The sequence below is a fragment of the Narcine bancroftii genome, chromosome 13, assembly GCF_036971445.1.
Source record: "Narcine bancroftii isolate sNarBan1 chromosome 13, sNarBan1.hap1, whole genome shotgun sequence".
NCBI classification, from domain to species: Eukaryota; Metazoa; Chordata; class Chondrichthyes; order Torpediniformes; family Narcinidae; genus Narcine; species Narcine bancroftii.
In genome coordinates this window covers 81681352-81693551 of record NC_091481.1, presented here as the reverse complement: position 1 = coordinate 81693551, position 12200 = coordinate 81681352, and the positions used below count along the sequence as shown (strand labels likewise).

The window sequence follows — 12200 nt, the reverse complement described above, 5'->3', positions numbered from 1 at the left end:
ATGATGAGTCAGCGTATAGAGATGAGGTGCAGTCGCTACCATGTTGGTGCAGAGCCAGTGATCTGCACCTGAATGTTAATATAACAAAAGAGATGGTTGTTTTTTTTTTTAACTTTATTTAAAATTTTATAACATGAATAAAATAAAAATTACATTTAAAGAAATAATAAAAAATAAGATAATAAAAATTAGAATACTACATCATTAAACTACACAAATTAACCCCCCCAATAATTATAACACAACATTAATCATCTAATTTAAAATTAGTCCAACCCTCCCCCCAAAATAAAGAGTGAAGAATTAATTAACAATGTTGTAAATAAAATAGAAAAAACAGCACTTACAAAAAAAAGGATAAAACTTAACAACAAAAAAAATTACTAACAAAAAAAATCAATACTAAAATAATACCCTTAAACATATATTTAAATCAAACATAATACATGTATTTAACAAATGAAATCCACTTTAAAACTAAGTTCAAATATTAAAATCATATATCAACCACATATCTGTTATACAAAAAAATCATAATTAATAATACATAAATACAGAATTTCCATTAATACCAAGTTTCCTTTATAATTCATCGAGAGAACAAAAACATCCCTTAGAAAAACAATCAGATAAACTTTTTATTCCCTTCCCCTTATATAAAAAAAAGAAAAAATTCAAACTCTTATAAAATTCTCCATATTCTTCATTTATAACATCTTCAAAATTCTCTATCGAAATTAACTTAATTTTATTAAACTCTTCTCCCTCAATGTATTTGTACTTGGTTTTCTTCTTTTTCTTCTTATCACCTTTCCCCTCATCTTCCTCTTCATCTAATTCAACATCCTCAATTTTTGACTTATTATCTTCTGTGACATCATCCTCTTAAAAAAGAGAGAAAAAAGAGAAAAAAAACCCAAAAAAAGAGAGAAAAAAAACCTCCTAATTCCCTCTCAATTACAATCAGAAAACAAAAAGAGTTAAAAAAAAATTATTTATTTTTACAAAAAAATAATTTAAAAAAACCTTCACTTCTTAACCCGAAAATTAAAAAGAAGAAAAAACAGGTCGGAGGTCACGACTACCTCCTCCTGTTTAAACCTCCCAAAGCAGTAACTCCCCCAAAATATTGCGTGTGAGATAACTCACAGGTAGCTGATGACTTCTGGAAAAGAGATGGTTGTTGACTTCAGGAGGGCCCAGGGGAATCACTGTCCACTGACCATTGACAGCTCTACCATTGAGGTCATCAAGAGTGCCAAGTTCCTTGGTGTGTACTTGGTGGAGAATCTCACTTGGTCCCTCAACACCAGCTCCATAGCCAAGAAAGCCCAGCAACGCTGAAGACTGAGGAAAGTTCATCTCCCACCCTCCATCCTCACTACATTCTACGGAGGATGTATTGAAAGCATTCTGAGCAATTGCATCACTGCCTGCTTTGGAAACTGTTCCGCCTCAGACCGTAAGACCCTGCCGAGAATAGTCGAGAGAGCGGAGATCATTGGGGTCTGTCTTCCTACCGTGACGGACATCTACAACACATGATGCATGCGGAAGGCAAATAACATTATGAAGGACTTCTCACACCCCTCTTGTAAACTTTTCCCCCTTCTGCCACCTGGAAGGAGGTACAGTAGCATTTGGGCCCATATGTCCAGATTTTTTTTTACCCCAAGCCATTGGGCTCCTTAATTCCTAGAACATATGTGTACAAGTATATCATGGATTTTTATTGTATGATGACTTAATATTTAACTCCTTTTTATGTAAATGTGCTCCATGGTCCTGGAGAAACACTATCTCATCTTTACTGGGCATTGCATTAGTAGTTATGGTATGAACAACAAATAAAGGTAATGACTTGGCTTGGGTACTCGATATGTCACTGTGTAGCAATTTGCAGATAGTATGAAAACTTCGAGCAACAAAACTGGAATAACTGCATCGCCAACTTAGAATGTATTCAAAGTGAGCTCTCTGACTATTCCCTCAAAGGCCCTATGCCAAAAATGTTGAGGATGGGCAATAAGCTAGAGAAAATAAAGAACTGAACCAAACAGAACAGACCTCGTGATCAGGCAAGAAGGAAAAAATTGAAAATTCTGATTTTTTTTTTTAAAAAAGACTAGCTTTCTCTCACTTCATTCTGATGCTATTAGACTAGGTTTGGTTAAGCACATTTCTTAAAAATTCATGAAACTGCATTGAATCAGTGTTTTGGTCGCTTCTTTTCTTATTATGCCAATAATGTAATTTATATTCCATCGAATCCTAAAACCCTCTATGCGATACTTGTTCTAAGGATGTTGGTTCTCTACCCAAGTGCTATGAACAATGAATGCCACTGTGAGGACAATGTCCCTGCTTGGCTCTGCTTCAGGGAGTTCATCAGGATTGAGAATTCTGTCCTCTTTTCTTTAGATGTACATATATTAGAGGTACTTTAACACATTCCTATTATTGGCTAACTGGGATCCACAAAGGCAGCTCAGATCAAGAGCAAACCTGGAGTTCCTGGGATCCAAATATCGGAAGTCCTCGCCTGCAGCCAGCACAAGCCACATTTAGCGCGACACCTTTACAGCGCCAGTGATCGGAACTGGGACTTGAATCCCGTGCTGTCTGTAAGGAGTTAGTACATTCACCCTGTGTCTGCGTGAGTTTTCCCCGGGGGCTCCAGTTTCCTTCCACCTTTCAAACAAACCGGGGTTCTAGGTCAATTGGTGGCACAGACTGGTGGGACAAAATGGCCTGTTACCATGCTCTATGTCTAAATTTTAAATTCAAATCCATATGTCTTCTAGCAATAAATCATACCTATTGAAGCAGCTGGAGAACCAATTATAGCATCACATAGTGCCTGGGTTATCATATAAACTGTGGTTGGTTGGGTAGTGCCAGAATAACAATCCTGCTCTTGACATCAACAAGACCAAGATCGTTGATGTTCGGAAGGGGAGGCTAAGGGACCATACACCTGTCTGCATTGATAAGATTAAGATAGAGAGGGTTAGTACCTTCAAGTTCCTAGGAATCCAAGTATCGGAAGTCCTCGCCTGGAGCCAGCACATCAAGGCTACTCTGAAGACTAGAATCAGGATCATTGTGGCCTGAATAGCAAATTTCTTGATGGTTCAAGTGAGATTCTTTACCCCAGCTTGAGTTCCCGCTTTCAAGTGCGGAGAGGAGCAAACATACCTTTTCTGTGCTTTGTGCTTTCCCACATTGTAAAAGGAAGACATTTGGGCTAGCTCTCAGAGCAATCCCATCAGTCCCATTTTCCCACCTATTCATTCTTTCTCACATGCCCACCCATCACCCCGTGATTATTCTGCCGTGCATTTCCACCAGAGGCGTCCTGTGGAACAGTTATTGTGCAAATTCCACACAAGCAGATCCAGAGGTCAGAATCAAACCTCAGTCGCTGGAGTTGTGAGGAAGATGCTACACTGGTGTTCCTCCTTTCCTCTCTCCCTACTTTGCCTTGCATTCTTTACAACCAAAATAATTTGAAAGCATATACCAAAGTGTAAATTGTAGAGTTGAGTTTGTGTAAAGCTATGCCTACAAAAAGCATTTCATTGTATTGAGTATGCAGTGCCTCAGCATTCGCTCATTCTTCTTTATTTTATCCAGACTCATCACGTTTGGTCCCTTCTCTGGAAAGAAAAACAGCTTACATTTTATGTACACGTTGGCTTTGAGCAATAATTGTAAATTCTCTACCCCAGAGAGCTGTGGTGGCTGAATCATTGAATATTCCAGAACAAAACAGGAAGATTTTTTTTATTTTGGTCATTAGAGATTCTGGAGAAAGTAGAGCTTGCAGCCAAGTTCACATCAGCAATGATCTTAACGAACGGCAGATTAAGCCCTTGAGACCACAAGGCCTACTCGTGTTCTGTTGCTTTGATTCTTGAGAAAACACTCATCAATCCAAAAATACTTTGCAGTCAGTTAATAATTTTAGAAGTCTAGTCGCTCTTGTAGCATGGAGATGCCAATGGTAGACTTCAAATTGTGACGAACCAAAGTGGTTATCAATTTACATTTAAATTTAGACATACAGCACGGTCACAGTCCTTCCCAGCCCACAAGCCCGTGCCTCCCAAATACCCGAATTAGCCTACAACTCTCATATGTTTTGAAAGGTGAGAGGAAACCCAGGCAGACACGGGGAGAACGTACAAACTCCTTGCAGACAGCGGCAGATTCAAACCCGGGTCGCTGATGCTCGTATCGCATCGTACTCACCGTGCCACCCTTATCAGGCTGTTTCAAAGAATCAGTTGATTTGAGATTCAAATTTTAAGATTTATTGTCGGAGTACAATACATCACATACAACCCTGAGATTCTTTCTCCTGTGGGCGAGGCAGAATTACTACTTATTGGTAGTGCAAGAAACTGTACTCAAGAAGATGAGTCTACATTCAAACAAATAAAGAAATGTAAACAAACTGTGCAATACAGAGAAATCAATAAATTGCAAAAGTCGGAGGCCTTACACGAGTGCTTGATTGAGTTCCACCACCTCCCTTCGTTAAGAATGGGTTGACTTAACAAGCAAAACCTTTTTTTTAAACTGTACCTTGGTACAAATGACAATAAACCGATTCAATTAAGATTTTGTGCGGAATTCTCAAGTGAGACTTGAACTCAAAGCTTTCTAATTCCACCGTGTGTGCTGAAACTACTATGGAGTTCTTGCAGTCTCTCACTAGAGAGAGAGAGGCGGCAAAATTGACCAAGCGGTTAGCTCAATGCCTTTAGAGGCGATCGGGACCGGACCACAGTTCAAATCCCGCGCAGTCTGTAAGAAGTTTGTACATTCTCCCCATGTCTGTGAATTTTCTCCGGGGTTTCCAATTTCCTCCCACCCTTCGAAATGTACCGGGGTGTAGGTTAACGGTGTGTAATTTGGGCGGCACGGGCTGAAATGGCCTAAATTTAAAAATTAAAATTAAATTTTTTCTCAGCCATCCAAAATATCTTTGGATTTGCACTCCACGCCTCCATTTGCCAGGGCAGTACTTTAACAAAGCTCCAGGAGAGTTGTCATAATTACTTTATGTTAAAAATGACTGTCATGGGGATGTAGGTTTCATGCACATCTGTGAAAATGTTCATCTGAATTTACTTGCAGCCAGTAGATTTGGGCAGACTTCATTTTGCCTCATGTGTTTTTCTATTTCATTTGCAGTTTCGAAACTTCAAGATCATTTATCGACGTTATGCTGGCCTCTATTTCTGCATTTGTGTGGATGTTAATGACAACAATCTAGTTTATCTGGAAGCCATTCACAATTTTGTGGAGGTAAGGGGCAACATGTGGTGGGAGGATGTTCATACGACTTAGAACCGTAGACTGCCATAGCACAGAAAACAGGCTATTCAGCCCCTGTAGTCTGTTGCAAGCATCTCCCTAGCCCCACTGGCCTGTTCCATTCCATAACCCTCCAGACCTCTCCCATTCATGTACCTATCCAATTTATACTTAAAACTTATGATCAAGCCTGCATTCACCACATCAAATGGCAGCTCATTCCACACTCCCACCACTCTATGAGTGAAGAACTTCCCCCTAAACCATTCCCCCTTCAGCTTAAAACTATGACCTCGTATTTATCTTCCCAATTTAATTGGAAAAAGCCTATTCGCATCCACTCTGTCTCTACCTCTCAAAATCTTGTAAACCTCTATCAAATCTCCCCTCATCCTTTTTTGCTCCAAGGAATAAAGTCCCAACCTGTTTAATCTTTCCCTGTAACTCATCTCCTGAAGACCCAGCAAAATCCTAGTTAATCTTTGCACTCTTTCAGTCTTATTGGTATCCTTCCTGTAGTTAGGTGCCCAGAACTGCACACAATATTCCAAATTTGGCCTCAGCAAGGTCTTAAACAACTTCAGCATAACGTCCCAACTCCTATCCTCAATACTTCGATTTAAAAAAGCTAAGATACTAAAAGCTTTCGTTACAACCCTGTCCACATGCGGCACCACCTTCGGGGAATAATGCATTTGTATTCCCAGATCTCTCTGCTCCTCCGCACAGTGCCCTATCATTAACTGTATATTTTCTACCCTTCCAAAATGCATCACCTCACACTTGTCTGCATTAAACTCCATCTGCCATTTTTTGGCCCATTCTCCTAGCTGGATGAGATCCTTCTGCAAGCTTTGAAAGTCTTCCTTGCAGTTCACAATGCCTCCGATCTTTGTATCATCAACAAACCTGCTGATCCAATTATCCACATTATCATCCAGATCATTGATACATACAACAAATAACAATGGTCCCGACACGGAACCATTAATTATAGGCCTCCAATCTGAGAAGCAACCATTCACTACCATCCTCTGTCTTCTCTCACACAGCCAATTTCAAATCCAGTTTACCAACTCTCCTTGAATACCCAGTATCCATGAGTGCCTGAACTAACCTCTCATGTGGGACCTTATCAAAGGCTTTACTAAAGTCCAAGTAGACAACATCCACAGCCCTTCCCTCATCTATCTTCCTGGTAACCTCCTCGAAAAACTCTACAAGATTTGTTAAACATGATCTACCATGCACAGAGCCATGCTGACTGTCCTTAATCAGCCCATGGCTGTCCAAATACCTATATATCCTGTCTCTCAGAACTCCCTCCAACAATTTACCCACCATTGACTTCAGACTCACCGGCCTATAATTACCTGGTTTATTTTTGGATCCTTTTTTAAACAATAGGACAACATGAGCTACCCTCCAATCCTATGGCACCTCACCTGTGGCCAAAGACATTTTGAATCTATCAGCCAGGGCCCCTGAAATTTCTACACTAGTCTCACTCAAGGCCCGAGGGAATATCGTAGCTGGCTCAGGTGATTTATCTACTTTTAGTCGCTGTAAGGCAGCAATCACCTCTTCCTCCTTAATCTCCATCTGTTCCATGACCCTTCTGTTTGTCTCCCTTCCTTCCTGATGCACTATGTCAGTTTCCTGTGTAAATACTGAGGCAAAAAAACTGTTTAAGATCTCTCCTATTGCGTGATGCTCCACACATAGTTGACAACTCTGATTCTCTAGGGGACCAATTTTGTCCCTTACTATCCTTTTACTCTTAATATACTTATAGAACCCATTCAGGTTTATCTTCATATTATCTGCCAGAGCAACCTCATGTCTTCTTTTTGCCTTCCTGATTTCTTGAGTATTTTCTCACTTTTTTTTGTACTCTTCAAGTACCTCATTCGCTCTTTGTTGTCTATACTTGCTATACATCTCCCACTTTTTCTTCACCAGATCATCAATATTCCTTAAAAACTAGGGTTCCCTATGCCTGGTAACTTTGTCTTTAATCCTTACAGCAACATGCAAACTCTGCACTTTCAAGATTTCTCCCTTGAAGGACATCCACTAACCTAACACATCTTTGCAATAAAACAACATATCACAATCCAATCTTTCTTGATCTTTTCTCATTTCCACAAAATTTGCCTTCCTCCAATTTAGAATCCCAATATCAGGACCAGACTTATCCTTTTCCATAAATAACGAAGCTAATGACATTATGGTCACTGGACCCAAAATATTCACCTACACATATGTTTGTCATCTGACCTGTCTTGTTCCCTAATTGTCGATCAAGTATTGCATCCTCTCTCATTGGTATCTCTATATATTGATTTAGAGAACTTTCCTGAACACATTTCACAGACTCCAAGCCATCCAGCCCTTTTACAGGATGGGAGACCCAGTCAATATTTGGGAATTTAACAACATTCTGTTTCTTGTATTGGTCGGCTATCTCTCTACAGATTTACTCCTCCAATTCTCTCTGACTATTGAGCCGTCTATGATACTACCCTATCAGTGTGGTCACCCCTTTCCCGTTCCTCAACTCCACCCATATGTCTTCTGTAGACAAGTCCTCCTGGCTGTCCTGACTTCACATAACTGAGATATTTTCCCTCACTAGCAATGCCACTTCTCCCTCTTTCATCCCTCCTCCTCTATTATGTCTGAAACAACACAATCCTGGAACATTAAGCTGCCAGTCCTACCCATCCTGCAACCAAGTCTCACTAATAGCAACAACATCACAATCCCGCGTGTCAATCTATGCCCCAAGATCATCAACCTTTCTAACAAATCTCCTTTCGTTAAATAAACACACCAGAGAAAATTTCTATCACAGACAAACCTATGATTTCTGTCTGTATATGCAATCCTCACATGACCTTTATCCTCCTCTTTCTCACTAGCTTCTCTTACATACAGGTTCCCCTCCCCTTCAAATCTAATTTAAACTCATTGGGACAAGACTAACAAACCTACCCACAAGGATATTAATCCCCTTTCAGATCAGATGCAATCCGTCCTGTCGCTACAGATCCTATCTTCCCTGGAACACAGCCCAGTGATCTAGAAACTTGAATCCTTCTCGCCTACACCATGTTGCCAGCCACTTGTTAAGCTACCTTTTCCTCTTATTCCGAATCTCTCCAGCACGTGGCATGTGAAGCAATCCTAAGATCACTACCCTGGAGGTCCTCTTCTTCAACCTAGCCCCTAACTCCCTGAACTCTCCTTGCAGGACTTCCTCACCCTTTTCTCCTATGTCATTGGCCCCTACGTGTACCACAACATCAGGTTGATCTCCCTCCCATCTAAAAGTGTCATAAACTTGATTTGAGATATTCCGAACCCTGGCACCAGGGAGATAACATACCATCTGAGATTCCCAATCTCCTCCACAAAACCTCATCTACCTTCCTAACTATTGAATCCCCCATCACTACAGCCCGCCTCTTTTTTTCCCCCTTCCCTTAGCCACAGAACCAGACTCCGTGCCAGAGACCTGATTGTCATGGTTTGTACCTGGTAGGTCATCCCCTTCAACAGTATTCAAAACAGCATTCTTGTTTTTCAGGGGGACTCCCATTGGGGCCCCTGCTCTACCTGCCTGCTTCGTCTCCTAACTGTAATTCAGCGACCCTCTACCACGGTGGTTCTCAGCCTTTTTCTTTCTGCTCACATACCACTTTAAGTATTCCCTATGCCATAAGTGTTCTATGATTAGTAAGGGATTGCTGAAGGTGGGATGTGGGTGGAAAGAAAAAAGTTTGAAAACCACTGTTTTAATCGTACCCAATTGACTCGTTATGTGCACGGTTTCAGGACTCCAAAGGAAATGGGCCAATGACAATTTTTCTCATGCAAAATATTTCAGTAGCAATTGGGCCCAGAGCAGTGATTCTCAACCTTCCCTTCCCACCACATCCCACTTTGCTAATCACAGAGCACCAATGGCCTAGAGATTACTTAAAGTGATATGTGAGTGGAAAGAAAAGGGTTGAGAACCACTGGTCTAGCTGTTTCCTAGGTGTAACAGTGTCCCTATAACTCCTATCTATCACATCCTCTGCCTCCGGAATGCTCCGGAGTTTACCCACCACCTACTCCAAAGCTACTCAGGAGCATCAACTGGATGCACTTTGTAGTCATCAGGGAAACTACCGACTTGTCTAACAATGCAAGAGGAGCATTCCACTGCCCTGAGCTCCATTCTCACACTTGCTCTCTCTCCCCTGCTCTCTCTACTTTGCTCTCTCTAACTTTGACCCTCAACAAGAAATGCCGAGCGTCAAGGCAAACTTTGTAAAGTCATCAATGTCTTTCTTAAGTGGTTCACTCAACAAATGATCTGAACACCTTCACTCTGTCCAGCGGTCGATCTTCCAGTGGCCAACCAGTTCCATTCTGCACCCCACTCCCACACCGGCATGTCCGTCCATGGCCTCATGCACCGCCAAACCAAGGCCACCCGTAAATTGGAGGAGCAACACCTAATATTCGGTCTGGGTGCTCTCCAACCAGATGGCATTAAGATCGACTTCTCCGGTTTCTGCTGGCCCATTCCCCGTTGTCCCTCTTTCCCTTTCCTTTCCTCCAGCTCTCCACCCCCTTCCCTTTCATTCACAGAGCCATCCCCCCTCCACCCTGTTTGCTGGTGGGCCCTCCCTTCCTTATCCACCTAATAACCTCTTGCCTGTGGGCCCGTGCTTCCCCCCGCACCATTTTATTCCACTCCCTGCCTACATTTAGTTCGTACCTTGATGAGGGGCTCAGGCCCAAAACATTGCTTATGTATCTTTACCTGTTTGACCTGCTGAACACAGTTCCCTCTAAGGCAGTTATGTGCAACCAGCTCACAAAGGAATTAATGTGAGCACAAAAGGTTAGTTCCCTAAAATAATGTGGTAATTAATAATTATACTTAAGTAACTAAATACGTTATTTCGTAGAATGCATTGTATTAAAACATGCCAACACAGTTTTATTAGCCATGAGAGATAGGCTGTACCAAAATGATCTTGAAACAATTTCAAGCTTGCATTCGCACAAGCATTCTGTGCGCCCAGCACAACTTAAGATTTTTGCACACACTGACGAGTAAAAATTAGAGGGGATATTGCTGCTGAGTAGCTCCAGCCCTTGTGTTTTTACTACAATTCTTTCTCTTAAAAATAGGCATTTGGTCATTGCCATCAAGGTATTAGTTGGGTGGAGGGGTAGATCTGTGAGCTGTGATGCCAGTTTGAGCGATACGATTGCTTTGTGGCGGAGTGAAGTGATTATGCGGTGTGCACAAGCGTGCTGGGCTCCACACTTAAACACAAAGCGAGGAACCTGCCTATATTCTTTACACTGACGAAGTGGCCACTTCAATGAGGGGACAGCAAAGCTACCATTTTGGCAGGAAGTCTGTGCAAACCATGCATTTATACAGAAGGGCTCCAATTTCCGAGGAAGTTTGTAATTGCTTGCTTCCTCCCTTTTACCAATTGTGCCTGCATCTCGTGTGGGAGACGGAACGCCACCAAGGTTGGGCTTTTCAGACAAATCAGCAAGGCGTCGTTTGTGTAACGGAACCCTCGCTGGACCCTGCTTGGGCTAACTTACACGTCACAAAATGGTTTAAACTAATGAGCAAAAATGTTTTAAAGAAGACTCCTTCCTCACTGTGCCCCACCCTAGACTTCCAAAGATGCCAACAACATAGGACACATTTTGAAAAGCAGCAGCAAGTCAGACTGACAGGTTTTTTTTTTGTTGTGCTACGACCTGGGTGTCTGTAGGAAAGGATAGACTCCAGTTCTCCGTTTTTCCTGCGAATGGTAGTTAAGTAACAATTAGATTTAGAAGTCTTGCCTGAAAGAGCCATTTGTGATAACTATGTTAACGGCACAGGTCCCAAGATATGAGCGTGAACTGGTGAATGCGGGCTCAATTTTTGCATTTAAGAATATGTTAACAAAAAATAAATGTAAACAAACCGAGTGTACAATACATAGAGGGAAATAAATCAATAAAGTGCACAAGCAAGAGTCTTAAATGAGTCCTTAATTGAGTTTGTTGTTGAGGATTCTGATGGTGGAGGGGCAGCAGCTGTTCCTGAACCTGGTGGGTGTGAGTCTTGTGGCACCGAGACCTCTTTCCTGAGGATGAGGGAACTGTAAGTTACACAATATACGCACAATTAAAAGAACACACTCTTTCTTCAGCATAAAAATGGCTTTGAGCCTCTTTATTCTTCTCCAAAACACTACTCTTCTTCTTCCCCTAAAACACCTCTCACTGCAACCTCCCTGTCCTCCGCCATGCAGAGCGTGTGCTGGCTGGTGTGGATCTTTGATGATCGCTTCTGCTCTTCAAGGGCAGCATGCCCTGTAGATGTTCACGATGGTAGGGACGGTTTTGCCTGTGATGTCCTAGGTTGGGTCAGTACCTTTTGCAGGGCTTTATGCTCTAAATTATCGGTGTCTCCCTACCAGACCATGATGGAGCCGGTCAGCACACTTACCACCACACCTCTGTAGAAATTTGCCAGGGTTTCCAATGTCATACCAAACCTCGGCAAACTCCTGAGGAAGTAGAGGCACTGCCGTCCTTTCTTCACGACACCATTAGTGTGTTGGGTCCAGGAAAGATCCTCTGAGGTAATGACTCCCAAGAACTTAAATTTGCTCATCCTCTTCACCTCTGGTCCCCCAATTTCTCTTCCTGAAGTCAACAATCAGCACCTTGGCTTTGGTGACATTGAGTGCGAGGTTATTGTTGATGCACCATCCAGTTAAGTTTTCACTCTCTCTCCTGTACGCTGGCTCACCACCCCTTTTTATACAACCCATTAGCATGGTATAATCAGCAAA

The 12200-nt window shown here is 41.9% G+C and overlaps 1 protein-coding gene across 8 annotated transcripts in view; it reads left to right on the top strand.

Annotated features, from left to right (window-relative positions):
• The window catches only part of ap2s1 (adaptor related protein complex 2 subunit sigma 1), a 59836-nt gene that overhangs the window by 21137 nt on the left and 26499 nt on the right, over positions 1–12200 (top strand). For all 8 annotated transcript variants that reach the window (XR_011347992.1, XR_011347991.1, XR_011347990.1 and 5 more), the window contains exon 3: positions 5203–5316. Coding sequence is in view for 2 of the 8 variants with exons in the window: in XM_069908517.1 (XP_069764618.1) it covers positions 5203–5316 (114 nt within the window). In the remaining 6 variants the exon portion in view is untranslated. The remainder of the gene's footprint in view (positions 1–5202; positions 5317–12200) is intronic.